Source organism: Balaenoptera musculus, chromosome 21 (assembly GCF_009873245.2).
Source record: "Balaenoptera musculus isolate JJ_BM4_2016_0621 chromosome 21, mBalMus1.pri.v3, whole genome shotgun sequence".
NCBI lineage: Eukaryota > Metazoa > Chordata > Mammalia > Artiodactyla > Balaenopteridae > Balaenoptera > Balaenoptera musculus.
Window position 1 is genome coordinate 26548226 of NC_045805.1, and position 17523 is coordinate 26565748.

A 17523-nucleotide genomic window follows, 5' to 3' on the forward strand; every position below is an offset into this window, starting at 1 on the left:
TCAGTGGCTTGAATTACAAGGAGAATTCTATGAATGACAAGTCTTGGTAGCTGGAATGCTGTGGTGCCATACATCAGCTTTCTTTAAAAATATTCTAGAAATCATGTGAATGAGCCTGACTCAGTCAGGTCTTCAAGCATATTGATGTTAGTCCTAACCTATGCTGAACAGGTAATAATAAATACGAAATTCTTGTCAAGGATCAGGCACCTTTGTGCACATGTATCTCTGCTCTGAGCATGGGAAAGTGAGAAGAGGCAGCTCGAGAACTTTGTTCCCTCTGTTGGCAGAAGAGGGCCAACGGACACAAGCCACAACCACAGGCAAAAGGTTAGAGAAACTTGTTATTAAATTTAATCTGCTTTAAATACATACCTTTTTCCCACCCTCACCCACTTGGGGGAGGAACAGAAAACCCCTACCCCTTCCATTTGGGGGATTCCATGTATAAAGCCTGAGATGGTGAGGATGAAGTATAAAAATACTATTTACAAAGGGGAAGAGGGTGTCCACCGTGACCTTAATATCCAGACACCCCCATCCCCAGGCCCCCCTTTTTGCTCCTTTAGAAAAAACCCCTGGGAATCCATTTGGGTGTAGACCAAGCCCTTCCTCTGGGGCGGTGGATACTCAAACCCCAACAGGGAATAGGAAGCTCTGAGATCAACCGAGGAACAGTGAACGGATAGCACCTCAGATCTAGGAGGGGCAAGGGGCTGCCCTCCTCCCCCCTGTAGTCAGCAGGCCGGCCGGCCAGCCTTTGTTTCCATAGGTCCCATGTAAACATTGACTTTTCTTCTGTTCATCCCTGCTCTTTCCTATTTCCTACAGAGCCTCCCTCACTTCCACTGGAGGCACTTGGTTCCTCCATCTTTCCTTCCTTCCCTTCTAACCTTCCTCTGGAAGGAGTGGGGAGGGGGGCGGGGAGGTCACAGGTTGGGCAGAGCCCATCTCATCCCTTCTTCTAGGTCAGGGCAGCTTGTCCTCCTCAGGGGAACCCTCAAGGGGGTGTGCTCCAAGTTCTTGGCCAAATAGGAATGGATTTCTTTTCCCAGAGCAGGGACAAGGCAGGCAGAGAGTCCAGTACCAGGATACAGTGGTCCTGATGGGCAAGACCATCAGAACTGAGTAGCAGGGAAGCAGGCTTCAGGAAGCAGAGAGGTGGGCAAGTCTAGTCTCACCCTGAGGCTGGAAGACCAGCCCTGCACCCCCGTCCCTCCAGGTGAGCATGCCCATCACCACCCGACAGTCTTGTTCACTGCGGCTTCGCGGGAGGACCAGGCACCCGCGAGGCTAGAGGTCTTCTCCAGGCCTTGGTACGGAGGCAGCACTCACACCAGCTCATCCAATAGGATCCCGATGCTCTGGGTGGCCTCTGAGGGACCAGCAATGGGCTTGTTACACATGGGGCAGACGCAGCGTACTTCCAGCCACTTCACCAGACACCTGCGGGCAAGAGACGACCTGTTTTTCCCTAAGAAGATACCAGTCTGCTCCAGCTGTCTTTTCACAGAGCCCAGCTGCTTCTCAGGACAAGAACCTCTCTATCCGCACCCCGGTCTAACCCCTCTGGCTTGCCTGGTGTCCAGACGGGATGAAGGGCATCACCGGCAAAGGGTAGATGGGAGGGGTCGGGATGGGAGGCTCTGGAAGATGCTCCCTGCTTCTTTCTTTCCAAGCCACCCCGGGACACACATCTCCACTGTGCACACTTACTTGCGGTGAAAGGCGTGTTGGCATGAGAGCACACCCAGATCATCCTTCCCCTTGAAGTCTTCCAGACAGACTGCACAGGTCTGCTGTGGGAAGAAGGGGGCTGCGTGAGAGGAGATGGGGGAGATCCTCACTCCTCCATCCTGAATACCCAGCACCTCATCCTCACCCAAGAGAGAACTCACCCTGACAGGGCGGTAGTCATGAACCACAGGGGACCGCCTTAGATTTAAGTCGACCCAAATAAGAGGAAATTCAACACTTAGTTCCTCAGTCACACTAGCCACATTTCAAGTGCTCAGCAGCTGAGAAGTGGCTAGTGGTCCCCACACCGGATGGTCAGATAGAGAGCATTTTCTATCCTCAGATTTCCACTGGGCAGTGCTGTTATAGAGGAATCTTTTTTTTTTTTTAAACTGAAGTATAGTTGAATTACAATGTTGTATTAATCTCTGCTGTACAGCAAAGTGACTCAGTTATACATATATATGTTTTTTCATATTCTTTTCCATTATGGTTTATTATAGGATATTGACTATAATAGTTCCCTGTGATATACAATAGGACCTTGTTGTTTATCCATTCTCTATATCATAGTTTGCACCTGCTAATCCCAAGCTCCCAATCCGTCCCTCCCCTACCCCCCTTCCCCTTGGCAAGCACAGGTCTGTTCTTTATGTCTGTGAGTCTGTTTCTGTTTCGTAGATAAGTTCATTTGTGTCATATTTTAGATTCCACATATAAGTGATATCACATGGTGTTTCTCTTTCTCTTTCTGACTTACCTCATTTAGGAGGATAATCTCTAGGTCCACCCATGTTGCTGTAAAGAGCGTTATTTCATTCTTTTTTATGGCTGAGTAGTTATGATTTTTAAGCCTTTCTAGCCTAGGACCTTTGGTGAGGGGGGCACTTATCAGTAACTAAAAGATGGGGGTCTGGTGTATGGTTTACATTCTTTAAATCCAGCCTTACAACCCAATATATTATAACCCCTTCGATCCCAGCTGAATTATCTTCTGGAGGAGAGCTAAAGAAACACTGGAACTTGTGGACATGACAGTGGACCCCAAAAAGAGGGATGAAATGAGGCCATGTCCAGGCAGAGTCTTGTGTGTAGTGAGACCTGTGATCCTCCCCACTCAGACAACCACACACACGCTCTCTGCAGGAGTGTCCATGGTTATGGAAGGAAGTCTTGGGAAATGAGTTAGGTGACCCCAAAGGCATAGGTGGGAAAGGAAGAGGAAATGGTGTAGTCCTAAAGGAGTCAGAGTTGAGGGGCCCCAGGGAGTGGGTGTGATGGGGGAGGGGAGGGGAATGGAGGGAAACAGGGAAGAACCTCAGGGCTGGACACACGCATCAGATCCACAGTCACTAGGACAGAGCATACACAAAGGTAACCTCTTTCAGACCAAGACCTGGGGGGGTCTGAGCAGGGGAAAGTTGCTGAAATCTGGCATGGAGTGGTCCTACCGTCTTCCCCATTAAGATTATGCCTAGTGGGCTTCCTGGGGCCATGGGTCACTCCATGTACCCAAACCCTTTTGTGATCCTTTTGTTTTCTGCCTGCGCTGGTTCAGTTCCAGACATAACGGATTCTGCATATTGATCACCTCCTGGGATGAGTTTTATTTGGCCCAAGGAAATAGGAAGGCAGGGACTAAAAAGGTTCCTGAAAAGGTCAGGCTGAGATTGCTGGAGAAGGTTTGCCTTACCCGCTGGGCACTCCCGCGACCTGTCCCAATGCACTCACCCCATATAACTGTAACTTCTTTGCATCACCTTTAAGCACCACCTGGGGAAAAAAGGGGAGGCCTGGTATCAGGAGCAACCAAACACAGGGGCCAGGTGGTATCAGCCGCCAAGGAAGGGAGCGAGTCCCTGGCCCCGCACAGGAGTGCCCCCGTGACCCTCCCGTGAAGGAGGAGGGCTTTGGGCCCTGCCTGGGCCCAGCCAGACTTGAGGACGGGGAAAGGAGTTCGCCTCAGAGGGGGCCAGAGGGGAGGCCAGGCCAGCTTAAACCCGCCCTCTGCCCTCACCCCCTCCCCAAGCAGGGCTAATAGTGGATGAAGTCTCGGGGCAACACGTAGACTTCATTTACCTCTTTATATCCGTACCGTTCGCTCTGTGCCTGGTTCCGGAGTTTGCTGGGGAAGCAAGAAAGAGGGGAGAGAAGAGGTCATTATGTCTTTGCACAAACAGCCATTCAGAGCAGGAGAGGCCGGCCGGCTGCTTGGGGCGTCCTTCTGGGGGTGGGGAGGTGTGCTTCCCATAGACACACGGAGTATGCACAGCGCCCTCTGCAGGTCACCAGACTGGGTTAAGGACTCAAGACTCTCACCCAGGTTCAACTGCCTCAAAACTCACTGCCAGCTCCCCCAGATTGGGGGCGTCTCTGCAGAGCACCCTAATATTGAGTTGGCCAAAAAGTTCGTTCGGGTTTTTCCGTGTGATGCGATGAAAAACCCAAACGGACTTTTTGGCCAACCCATAGTTCATTCACCCTCCCTGCTGTCTCTGGTAGGTCACCTCCTTCAGGCTCCCCAAATATACAGATCAACCATCTGCTTGCTGACTGTACAGAAGTTAGATTTTTTTTGGCCGTGCCACACAGCTTGCAGGATCTCAGTTCCCTGACCAGGGACTGAACCCACGCCCTCGGCAGTGAAAGCACGGCGTCCTAATCACTGGACCACGAGGGAATTCCCAGAAGTTAGATATTCTTAAGAGGGACATTTCCACCAAGCCAGGGCAGCAGGATAAAGTCTGTTGAGCCTGGGGAATTTTCCACTCAGAGAACACAAGTATTCTGGAACCAGAGCACACGCCTTCCCCACTTCACAGCACCAGGCCAACACAGGCAATCCCTTCTTTGTTTTCCTCTTTTTGTTTCAAGCTGGTGGCCCGCATACAACCGGACTCTCAATGGCCAAAACACAATGGCCAGAACACGCCGTTACTAATGGCAGGAGCATAATTGTGATGGAGGATTTGCTATGCCTGATCTCTGCACCAATTCCAAACAACTTCCAGGGGGAGAGACGTCCCTTTTTGCAGATGAGGAACACGGCGTCCAAAGAAGTTAAGTAACTTGCCCAAATGCCAGAGCTGGCTGGCAGCAGAGTCTGGATTTGAATCAAAGTCGATCTGATGACAGAGGCCGAGCTCTTCAACACACACTGTGGCCTGCTTCACCAATTAGGTAGCACATACCATGGTCCTGAGAATATGAGATGGTTTTGGGAAATGCCCTTTCATCAACAAGCCTCCGACTCCGAATGGCTTACTATGCAGATGGCTGGGACCATGATTACACATTGAGCATAATTTTTTTTTTTTTTTTCTGTTTTATTTTCAGTGAGGGAAACCTTCTGAATTGCGCAGGGAGCTCTATGGCCTCCTGTACTTGGGAACTAGATGGGGCTTTCTCTCCCACGGATCATTTCAACCAAAGAGCTGCGTTATTGGAAGGAAACATCAGAAAACCACCAGGTTAGGTAGGATAGGGGTATCCTGAGAGCCAAATCCAGCTGACTGCTTGCTTCATAGGGCCTAGAAGCTAAGAAAGGTACTTATTCTTAAATGGCTGATAGCAGGAATCAAAAGAATATTTCATGCCATGTTAAAATTATATGAAACTCAAGTTCAGTGCCTATAAAATTTTACTGGGGCAGAGCCACGTTACACTGGCTTGGCCCAAAAGTTCATTCAGGGGTTTCCACCACATCTTACAGAAAAACCCGATCTTTTTCTGGCCAACCCAACAGCTTAGGTACCGTCTACAGCTGCTTCTGCTCAGTAGGCCTGGGTGGTTCAGACAGAGATCATGTGACCCACAAAGCCTATAACATCTGGCCTTTTGCAGAAAAAGATTGCTGGCCTGAGTCAGAGGAAGAGGATCTCCAATCACGAGCCTCAGTCGAAGGGAGCGAGGTAAGATGCCCCAAGAGCAACACCGAGATGCTGGAACCAGAGCGGAGGGGGGTGCAGAAGGTCTGGAACAGCCGTGCCTCATGCACAGCCAGGGGGCAGATCAAGATCGGGCTGCCGCCACCTCCCTGGCTCCTAACAGGAGGTCAGGGGACAGGTGGGGTGGGTGTCCCCCTGCCTTGGTCTGAGGGTGGCATCGGACAGTTTCTGGTCATTGGAGGGTTGGGCTAAGGGCCTAACCAGGGCTTGCACCGTTCCACCCTTACCTTTGCACTTTCATATATACACTGTGTCCCCACTTCCAAATGAGAGGGGCGGGGAAGGATGTACCCAAAGCTTAAGTGATCAAGTGCGACCTGCCTGACACTGGGTTAACCTGGGGAAGAAAGAGAGTGATCGCATCGCCGGGGTGCTCACAGCCGCCTTCTGAGGGAGACACTGTTGCTCTGTTAGCAGGTATGCACAGAGTAAATAAGGAAGTGGTGAGGAGTCCACTTCCTGACTCAGAGCGAGGGGTTGTCCATCTCTTGAGCCTCGCCTGCCTCGCCTGCAACATGGCTACACCTACGGAGTACGTGCAGGGCCTTTCTGCTTGCTGTGTCGTAGGGTGCCTGGGGTGCCCTCCTTCTCCACCCTCGGCCCTTCCATCTGCCTGGCTCCCTTTAATGGTCTCACCTGAGGATCCTCCAAAAGCCTGACTCTTAGAGCCTAAGACTATCTGTCGGAACAGCCAAGCGCTTCAGGGCCACATTCTATATTCACTCTGCATGTAGATTTCCAGATCAGGAAGGTATAGATTGTGATGAAATGGGGCCAAAAGGGTTGCAAGGGAAACAAAGCAAAAAGCAGAGATCCTGGGCCATCCCAGCAGGGGACGGAGTGCCAACAACTCTGGACAGGTGGCCGTCTCAGCTGTCGGGTGAGCAAAGCAACTAAAAATACCCTGAATTCAATGAGACCATTCCTAGCCGCTGCCAGTGGGCTCTCCCCAGCTTTTCCCTTTTGCAACAAACAATGCAGCCAGGTCCTGAAAATAATGGTTCCTTTCCTGCCCAGTTGTACTTCACGGGCCCCTCCATCCTGTGTAGGGCAGAGATCAGCTCCTGCGGTCGGGGGTTGGGAGTCAGGGAGACAGAGAGAGGGGGAGCTGGGGAGCAGAGGCTGGCCTTGGCCGATGAGCTCACCAGGTCAGGAGGGGGGGTCACGGGCCTATTTTGGCTGAGGAGGAAACCGAGAAGCAGGGAGAGGAAGTGGCTTCTGTGCTTGTGTGTCTTTCTATATATAGACACTCCCAGGCTGCCACATGCCAGCAAGCCAGGGTCAAACTGGCTTCGGGCAGGCTGCAGGACAGAGGGCAGGGTGGCAAAGGGGCAGATTACTGCAGGAGGAACAGGTGGCGCCGAGCAGCCCCGCAGTGGGGAAAGCTTCTGGTATCATGTGGTTGCAGCTCTGTTCTTTAACTCCAGCCAAACAAAAAATAAATCAGCCATACCCAGAGCTCCCAGCCCGTCCTTCTGCAGGACCACGATCTCTAGCTGCAAGGGGGTGGCCATGGATGCCACAGCTGTTCCCATTCAAGGAAGAGACATCAGAGAAGACCAACATCTAGAATGTGAAAGACTCTCCCTAACTGTCATCAGACTAGCTCACCTCTCCATCTTCCTGGATATAGGACCTGCGGCAGATCTTTTACTGTCTGAGCATGCATTTCCTCATTTACGAAGCAGAAGCAGGCTGATACCGAAACTGGAGGCAAGTTCTGAGGACTAAGTAAGCTAAATGTTTTACAAAATGCTGACCATGGTGCCTGGCACACAGAAGGCACCTGGTAAAGAGTAGCTAAAGCCCTAAGATCACACCTATTAGTGGCAGCATCAGGAAATGAAGCCCGGTCACCCACATACTGGCTCAGAGTGATTTTGTAGATTTTCTTCTCTTGACCACGTTTGCAGCCTGGCATGGGTGTGCCTCTGTGTGTGTGTGTGTGCAGGGGCCGAACAGAGTTGGTTTTACAGCCTCCTGCCAGCGTCACACAAAAATCTTTGCTATGTCTCCATCTTCCGTCTCTGGGGAGTTGCATAAATTGCTTCATATGGGGAGAGCGCAGTGGTTGGTGGTCAGGAAGACGAAAGAGTTTGCAGAAGAAAACTTAGGCTTGGGGAAAGGGGAGGGGTGGTGAGATACAGGAAATCTACCCTCACTTACTAATTAGATGCAAATTTTAGACTCTACCTCTTCTGCAAAGACTTGTAAGTGGAAAATTTCAGTCCTGGGGACTTTCTAAAGTCCTGAGAAAGAAGGAGCCCAAGGTAGTGGATGGGGAGTACAAGAGAGCAGGGCCCACGGGCACCTCCCCTTCTTAAGAGGGAGCTCCTCCAGCCCGAGGAATCCGGACAAGTATCTACTTTCCCTCTAGCCTCCTGCCAGGTGAAGCACTCAAACCCACTGGGACATCTCAGTGGGGAACAGGAACTCCTTTTTCCTTTGTCTTAATTTAATCTTCTTAGGTGATTTGATCAGATGCCAGCCTAGACCCCAGCTGACATCCGTCTACCCAGGCGTTGGGTGATCATGTGTTTGTGTATGTGGGGTTGTGTGGCTTGGTTATCACAATGGCTCTCAGGACCATTAGCACATTCTAATGGTCAGGGGTGTCCAGTGTTCCCCAAAGCACAAGACAGTCCCATACAATGAGGAATTGTAAATACCAGTAGGGCACCCTAGTCAGAAACACTACTGTATTTTCCACTCTGAATACCAGGCATGCCCCACATTTTTTTTTTTTTTTTTTTCCTGCCCCACATTTTTGATAGAAAACAGCCACCAGTTCCCTTGTCTGCAAGTGAAGAAAACAGTTCCTGGAGCTTGGCTAGCACTGCCACGCTCAAGAAGTGATGGTTTTCAGTTTTTTCTCTTTCAAACATAAGAGCTTACAAGGCAGAACAAACAAGCAGCTCTGCAGACACCAGCTTGCTAATATTAGCATCTGGAGGGATGACAGCAGGATTTCCCAGGAGGGCAGAGGATCATGACATTGGTGTAACGATGCCTCCCATCCCTGGCCATCCAGAGAGTGTGAATGGGCGGAGAGAGACGGCTAGGGACCACTGATGATATTACTTGGACAGTCATTCTAGGCAACCTGAGAATAACTGGCCAGAGGGTGGGAATGCAGCCTGACCCATGTTGACCTTATAAGCTCTCCAACAACGTGATAGGCTGATGTAAATAGAAACACCAGGCCTCAGGGGCCCAGCCAGGGGCAGGACTAAGTCCTGTCCTCAAAGCAGCGGCCCCGGCTGGAGGCTGGTGACTCTGTGACCGGAGCCTCGCTCAGTTCACCCTCCCCATGGCCGCCGCCGCCTCCTAGACTCCCCCAACCCCAGGTCAGCCAGCAAGCCACCCACCTGATAAAATAGCAGCAGAAGATGAGGCTGAGCATGAAGACGAAGATGCCTGTGCCGAAGATGACCATGTAGATGTTGAGGGGAAGGTCTTGGAAACTGATGGGTGGCATCGAGCAGGACTTGTTGGTGCTCACCAGTCCCAGGCCGCAGAAACACCCTGCAAAGAACGGGGAGGGAAAGTGTTACGATAGTGGGAAATTTACCATCGGGGCCACTCTGTGTGAGCAAGGATGCAGGGAGAAATGGCAAACCTCTGACTCGGGGGCTCACTTTTTTTTTTTTTTTTTTTTAATTGGAGTAGAGTTGATTTACAATGTTGTGTTAGTTGCTGGTGTACAGCAAAGTGATTCAGTTATACATATACATATATTCTTTTTCATAGTCTTTTCCATGATGGTTTATTACAGAATATTGAATATAGTTCCCTGTGCTATACAGTAGGTGGTTGTTCTTTATCTATGTTATATACAGTAGTTTGTATCTGTTAATCCCAAACTCCTAATTTACCCTTCCCTGATTCCCTTTCCCCTTTGGTAACCATAAGTTTGTTTCTGTGTCTGTGAGTCTGTTTCTGTTTTGTAAATAAGTTCACTTGTATCATATTTTAGATTCCACATACAGGTGATATCATATGCTATTTGTCTTTCTCTGACTTACTTCACTTAGTATGATCATCTCTAGGTCCATCCATGTTGCTGCAAATAGTGTTATTTCATTCTTTTTTATGGCTGAGTGATATTCCATTATGTATATATACCACATCTTCTTTATCCATTCATCTGTGGATGGAGACTTGGATTGCTTCCATGTCTTGGCTATTGTAAGTACTGCTGCTGTGAACATTAGGGTGCATGTATCTTTTCGAATTAGAGTTTTCTCCAGATATATGTCCAGGAGTGGGATTGCTGGATCATATGGCTATTTTTAGTTTTTTAAGGAACCTCCATACTGTTTTCCGTAGTGGCTGCACCAATTTACATTCCAGGGGCTTATATCTGTACCATAGTTCCAACACTTACTAGCTACATCATCTTGGGTAAATTATTTAACCAATCTACAAAATGGGATCATACACACAGTACTTAAACCAGCATCCCCATCTAGGGGATCAAGGATTCAGGCAATGGGCGGAAAATGGAAAACTCACTTCCATCAGGGAGAAGCCTATACAGTGCAGTAGCAAAATGAAGAGCCTTAGGTGAGGAAAGGTACACTTGGGCTCCAATCCCACCTCTCCCTAGCTATGTGACCTTTAGGAAATTACCTCGCTAAGCTCCACTTTGTCACAGGAAAACAAGCAATGTGCAGAGAGGACCGAAAACGATGGTGTAAGAAATACGCTTTGTAAATTGCAAAGTGCAGTTGCAAAGGTCATTTGTCATTATTAAGCTACCTGCTCCAGAAGCCAAACTGCACCAGGACCAGAATAGAAATTGCTCACTCTGAGGCTGGGCCAGCATTCCAGAAAGGGGCAGGGGGTGAGGGCTGGGAGCTACAGCTAACTTTTACTGGCCACCTTCCCCCTTTCTACTCAAAGCCTTGCCGTGCAGTCCCCTAATGGCAGTGGCATCCCCAGAGCTCGTCAGAAATGCAGACTCTCCGGCCCACCCCCACTGAAATGAATCAGAATCTGTTACAGTTTAACAAGGTCCCTTTAGCTTGGGAAGCACTGGTGGCCACTGGATGCTTCCCTTTCTCACATGACTCAGGGGTAAATCCTGATTGGTCCAAAGGTGGTAATCACCTTGTCCTTGCCAGGGGTTTGGTTTTGGGGTATGTATGTGACAGGGCTCTGGCTGAAGAAACAAAGGGCAGGTCTGTTGGAAAAGACAAGATTTTCTTTTTTTGGGGGGGGGGAGTCACATCTCTCCAAAACACCTGGAAGGGTGGCAGCCAAGTTATAGCTGGAAAGAGAGAAGTTCAATATCAAGCTGGTGGCAGAGAGGACAAGGAAAGAAGAAAGATGTTGTCAGTTGAGTTGCTGGATTAAGCAATCCTAGAGCCACTATCTTGGGACTGCTGGTTCTGAGAATTAGTAAATTTTCTATCATGTTTATAAAGAAAGAAAAAAAAAAAGATAGGATTTAACCACAAGCCAGTTGAGTGTTTTTTCCTGTTTGCAGGCAAAAAATATCAATGATCTGAAAGGTAAGCCTCAAACTCTTGGATTTCAGAAAGTGCTGGGACAAGAAGGCTAGACTTTACCATACACCTGCTATCACCCAAGCACATTCTCATGCTATAACTTAACCTTTGTAATAAGGCCACTGTGAAATGTTACTCCCCACCCCACCATGGGGAAAAAAGACTCAATCATCATTAAACAATGTGTCTACAGTCAAACAGCTAAGAAGGCCTGGCTTCAAAGCCCTCTGGGGAATTCCCTGGTGGTTCAGTGGTTAGGACTCCGTGCTTTCACTGCCGAGGGCGCGGGTTCAATACCTGGTCAAGGAACTGAGATCCTGCGAGGTGTGAGGGGTGGGTGAACCTCTAGACTCAAGCCCTCAGTGTGGGTTTTAAGTACTTTCCTGCCATCGTGGTTAGGAGCCAGACCACCATTAATACACTTTGGAATCCTACACCGTAATTAGCGAAGCAACCCCAACTCAGCGGAAGACTGGCTTGAAAGACTGGAGTCATCTTTGACCTCATACATCTCAGCCCTCCTCATCCCCGAGATCAATCTAGTGATCGATATAATGAACCTCCCTCCAAATCTCTTTCAGATTGTGTGCCAACTGTACTGCCAAGCCTCTATTCCAGACAGACTTGGAGCCCAATTCTACTCCAAGTGCCTATTAATTGATGTCTAGTCCCTCCTCTAATTTAGCCCACATGTCTGACATTTCCTTCCACTTGGTTTCTAACATGTGTTTCCCAGACTCATGACTGGCTTCAAGTCCTCCTAAACACGCGTGCATTGGGTCCCCTCTTTACCACCCTGACTCAGTATCCTCCAGCCTCACCCCAGGTGGGCCAGCCTCCTCTCTAATTCTTGCCCATCTCTGTCTTCAGCTGCCTCCACACCTTTGTTCATGAAGCTTTCTCTGCCTGAAACTCCCTCTCCTTCTCCAAAGTCCCCCAAACCTGATCTTTGTGATATTCCAGGGACTCCCCCACCCCGAAATCTATAGTGCTCACAGCCCGTATCACGTGTTCCGGCTCTGGCACACTCCGTAACTGTCTAATATTGCCCCACTGTTCCTAGAATCAACTTCATTTAACTCGAACAGGCATTAAGCAGTGATTACATGACAAGTACCACAACAGACACTGAAGATAAAAAAGCAAAGAAGAAAGACAAGATGATTTTATTGTCTAGGGAAGAAGACAGACACAAAGGTTTTCACCATACAAAGTGAGGCCCATAGTAGAGGTGTGATTATATACAATCCTGAGATCAGAGATGAGGAGTTCTAACAAGCCTGAGTGCTCCTAGGTCTAAGGACAGCGACGTGGACTTTTGTACATTCTCCAGTGCCTACCCTCGTGTTTGGCTTGTTTTCAATAACTGGTTAACAGATTAATAACTCCTGATTTTTCTCAAGACGATCTGGTCATCTTGGCAAAAGCTCCCACTTCAAAGTAAGGAGACTGAAGTTTGGGAAAATTGCCCAGAAACTGCCCTCAGCTAACAGATGACCAGTCAACCAACAAGTACTGCTGCTGGCTTGATTTACACACTGACCTAGACACTGTGGGGAAACAAAAAGTAAAAGTAGTTCTTATCCTGAAAGACTTTTTGGCTAAAGTTGGAAAAAAATTAATTCGCTACTAAACTTTGCTCAGCCCTTGCTTCTGAGCCTCCAGCTTGGGTTAGAAAGTTCTCACCACCCCTTCACCCTCCACTTAAATATTTGATCTCTGTGGGCCAAAGGAGATCAATTTTCCATGAAGACATCATGGTGGGCTGGCCAGGGAGGGACAATTTTCCGTCTACTCGAAAAGGGCCTTTGGGCTTCTCTTCCATGGAACTCTGTCCTCAATGCCAAGAGGTCTTCTTCCCCACCAGGCACATCTCCCTAATCCCTGTCTCATCAATTGTTGATGCTGTAAGAGGGTCTAACCCTCAACCTGCCTTTGCTCTCCACGCACCTTTTATGAGCTGGATCCTGGCATCTTTAGGGTCCCAAAGAACTTCACTGGGTTCCCTGTTCTGGGAACTTGCACAGCAATGGCCATAGCGAATACAGAGGGTTTACATGTATTCACTCTGGAGGCACTCTGGCCTCAGCACTTTATCAGTTTATCTTGACCAGGTTATCTTGCTGAGAGAAGCTTCCCCTGGGGCTCCAGGATTGAGTCAGTGAGTTTGGGACTTTCTGTGATAAAGAAGTATGGGTGAGAAGAGCTTCATAGCTGAGAAGAGATGGTCCATTTGCTTGCATTCTGATTAAAAAGAAGTGAGAAAAGTATACCTTGGGCTAAAAACTGACAGTGGAGTAGTTTTTCCTCTAAACTTATAAGGACAGAATACCAACCCCAGGAAAGAGGGGCTTTAGATATTTTTCACAAAGGTGTGGGGAGGAGGATTGCTTCTTCACTGGAGTCAGAACAGTCATTTCTCTGTCACTTTAAGAAGTGACAAGAGGGACTTCCCTGGTGGCGCAGTGGTTAAGAGTCCGCCTGCCAGTGCAGGGGACATGGGTTTGAGCCCTGCTCCCGGAAGATCCCACATGTCGCGGAGCAACTAAGCCCGTGCGCCACAACTACTGAGCCTGCGCTCTAGAGCCTGTGAGCCACAACTACTGAGCCTGCGCTGTAGAGCCCGCGTGCTTAGAGCCCGTGCTCTTCAACAAGAGAAGCCACCCCAATGAGAAGCCCGGGCACCGCAACTAGAGAAAGCCTGCACGCAGCAACGAAGAACCAATGCAGCCAAAAATAAATAAATTAATTTAAAAAAAAACTATTAAAAAAAAAAAAAGAAGTGACAAGAACAGGGAACTATATTCAGTATCCTGTGATAAACCGTAATGGCAAAGAATATAAAAAAAGGAATGTCTATATGTGTAATAACTGAGTCACTTTGCTGTACAGCAGAGATGGACACAACATTGTAAATCAGCTACACTTCAGTAAACAAAAAAAATTGAAAAAAAAGAAGTGAAAAGAAACACAACACTGTAAATCAACTATACTTCAATAAAAATTAAAAAAAAAAAAAAAAAAAAAAAGAAGTGAAAAGATAAAGCAGCAAGTCCTCTGCTGGTCTAAACCCTCACAGGAAAGGGGGCTGCCCGGAAGAACCACCTTGGTTCTTCTCCTTAAGTCTGTTCCATTGTTTCCGCCGACCTATGAAAGCCTTGACATCAGAATGTTTCGTGTCTGAGCAGCGGGCCGGGAGCTGGAGTGACGTCAAGAGAAGGGCTGGCCAAGAAAGACCAGTGGATCTGGGAAACGCTTCTCCTTCCCAGCCAACAGGAATCTTTCCCAGATGCTGGGATGCACCGTCCTTCCTCACCCCACCCCCTCGTCCCCACTCCAGCAATGCTGCCTATCACACACACAGCTTGGTTCATTTTCAGGAAATCAGATCCTACCAGCAAGAGGAAGAGGGGGATGGGGGCCGCCTTATACACATGGTGCCCAAACCCTGCCTTAAAACAAAAGCCTCTTGAAATAATTAATGCAAGATCTGGCAAGAGTCTGCTCTCAAGAATGGATTTTTTTTTCCCCCCTAACTAGCCAGCCTACCCTACTCAGGGATAAGGCCTGCTGCTTTGGTCCCCCCCGGTCCCCTTCCCCCTTTCACCAGAAGAAGTGCCTCCGCCGCGCTTCCCCCTTTCACCAGAAACTCTCCAAGCTTTAGAACAACGCAGTCAAGATTCTAGGGCCACTGGAGGGTATTAAGAGCCAAAGTTTTGAACTGACGCGCCCAGAAGGGCCCTCTTTTCAGGTAGTCTGGGCGAGGAACCAGACCCAAGCCCAACCTCTACGCATCACCTGAACCGCTAAAAGTCTCAGGTGGGGTGAATTTAGCATCACCCAGGCCGGGGTGGGAGGGGTGATCGGGTCTGGAGGCGCGGCCACCGCCGAGGCACAGGAGCTAGTACTGTGGTCTGGCCTTGGGGCCCGTGAGCACAGCTCCCCAGGCAAGCCCTGCTCTCAAGGGTAGCCGGGCGCCGAAAACTCTGCAAGGCTTTATCAATCCAATAAAGCCACGCTCATTAGTCCGGCGTCTTCCACCGTCACAAAGCCCCCTAAGCCGCCGGTGCGAAGCCAACAAAGGCGCAGAGGAAGCCGCCCCGGCGCGCCGCCCCGCACGCCGCACTGTATACATATTTAAAATAGCCTGAAAAGTTTCAGGCCAGGAACTTGAGCTCCCTCTAGGAGATCCGAGCCCGAGCGCGGATTTAATTCTCCTCCGACAACCACAACAAAGAACAGAGTTTGAACGCACAAAGGCAAGGGAAGGGGGTAGGAGTGCGAAGCCGCCACACAAAGGCCGGGAACCCCTCGGCTCCCACGCCCCCCCCCCGCCCCGCCCGCCCGCCGCCAGCTCGAGAGATCCTTCCCAGCCCTGGAGTTAAACCTGAATTTTTTTCCCCCCCCAAATTCCGCGGTGTGCAGAGCAGAGTCGGGCGCCAGGACGCCTCCCCGCCGGTCCCGTTTCAGGAAAAACTTGGCTCGAGAGGGAGAACGAGCCCTCGGATCTGAAGCCTGGCGCCCCGCTCTCCGCGTCTCCGGCCGGCTCCGCGCCCCTCGCCCTCCCGGCCCGGGACTCACCGTTACACCACTGGAATGGGTGCATCAATGAACTCTCGGCTGGCTTCCTCGGGCGAACGAACGCAGGCGGCGGGTCTGGCAGGCGGGGTGGGCGCGCCGGCTGGCGGGGTCGCAGGAGGGGCGGATGCGGTGCGCGGCAGCCGCCTTCCTCTGCAAGTCGAACTCCCTCCGCAGCGGGGGGCTTCGGCGAGGTGGGTTTTAGAGCAACAAAGAGGAAAGAAGAGAAAACAAACAGAAAGGCCCCCGGATCAAAGCACCGCGGAGGAAAGGCAGGAAGGGCACCGGGGCTGGTGGGGGGCGGGGAGCTGCGGGGCGCCGCAGGGCCTGGTGGAGGCGCCCGGTGGGCAGAGGAGGGAAAAGCCTTAGCGCGAGGCGCGATCCAGTTGCCTGGGCGCAAAGGGGAGAAGCCAGGGACTTCGAAACTGACACGGTGCGCGCACGCCCCCCTCCCTTATACTCCCCCTCCCCCTGCCCCGGGAAACTCCGCCCCCCCGCCGTCACCCGCCCTCTGGCCAATGGGAGCCTTTCTCTGGTCCCCGGGCATTACTTGCAGGTCTGCCCGGATCGGAGGGTGGGGAGCATCTTTGCTCCTCGGGCGCCTTCCCCCTTCACCTTCCCAGTCCTCGGGATACTTGAGTCGAGAAAGAAGCGCGCAGCGCGGTGGGATGGCCGGAGCAGCCCGGGCCAGCCTCCCCCGCTAGGAAAGCGGAGGAAACGGAATAATTAGTGCCACATTGTTTTCTGCCTCCAGATCTGTTACTGTTTAGCATTTCTATAGCTCTTTGAGAAGCCAGCTCCGGGGAGTGGTTGCATTTCTGCCCAGAGGGCAAGAACTTGGTCCTAGGTGGCGGCTCGCACGTTCCTTTGCTGACTTCCAAAGAGGGAACTTTGCAGCAACAAGGTTGGACCCAGAGATTATCATGCTAAGTAAAGTAAGTCAGATAGAGAAAGACAAATATCGTATGATAAACCTTATATGTGGAATCTAAAAAAAATGATACAAATGAACTTAATTACCAAACAGAAATAGCCTCACAGACAGAAAACAAAGTTATGGTTGGTTACCAAAGGGGAGAGGGAGGGATAAATTAAAAGTTTGGAATTAACAGATACACACTACTATAGATAAAATAGATAAACAACAAGGACCTACTGTATAGCACAGGGAACTATATTCAACATCTTGTAATAACCTATAATGGAAAAGAATCTGAAAAAGAATATCTGAATCACTTTGCTGTACACCTGAAAGTAACACAACATTGTAAATCAACTATACTTCAATAAAATAAATAAGTAAATAAAATAATAAAATAAAATAAATAAAATTGCTGAATAGAATTCTGTTGTATGACTATAACACAACTTTTTTGTCTGTTCACCAGTTGTTGGATATTTGAGTTATTTCCAGTTTGGGGCTATTAAAAATAAAGGTTTTCAGGACAAAACAAACAAAAAACAAAAGAGGGAACTGAAGCCAGGATTTGAAGCAGATGAATTCGGAAGGTGAGATCTGGAAAGTGCTTTAGCTGTCTTCTTATTTTTGGAGAGCTGTCACCCCACCACCCGCCCCCAGTTTTATAAACAAGGAACTAAGGCCTGAAGCTTAAGCTTAAGGTAGACTTATAAGGGCTCTAAGCTCCTGAGCAGCAGAATCAAACCCAGACATCCACATTGGCAATACCATAAGGGCAGCATCTTCAGCATCTAGCACCACACAGGTGTTGAAGAAATAGTACTTGGAA

The 17523-nt window shown here is 49.6% G+C and overlaps 1 protein-coding gene across 2 annotated transcripts; it reads right to left on the reverse strand.

Moving 5' to 3' along the window:
- Nucleotides 1-321: 321 nt before the first annotated feature.
- On the reverse strand, nt 322-16193 carry RNF122 (ring finger protein 122). Of its 2 annotated transcripts, none has more exons than XM_036838939.1 (6): nt 15779-16193; nt 9053-9209; nt 3817-3862; nt 3469-3510; nt 1717-1796; nt 322-1446 (listed from the first exon to the last, which is right to left on the reverse strand). In XM_036838939.1, the coding sequence occupies exons 1-6, from the start codon at nt 15801-15803 to the stop codon at nt 1332-1334; spliced, it is 465 nt and encodes a 154-aa protein (XP_036694834.1). In that variant the 5' UTR covers nt 15804-16193; the 3' UTR covers nt 322-1331. The 2 variants fall into 2 exon arrangements, with proteins under 2 accessions (XP_036694834.1, XP_036694833.1); XM_036838938.1 differs by having other exon boundaries at nt 1717-1799.
- Between the last annotated feature and the right edge of the window lie 1330 nt (nt 16194-17523).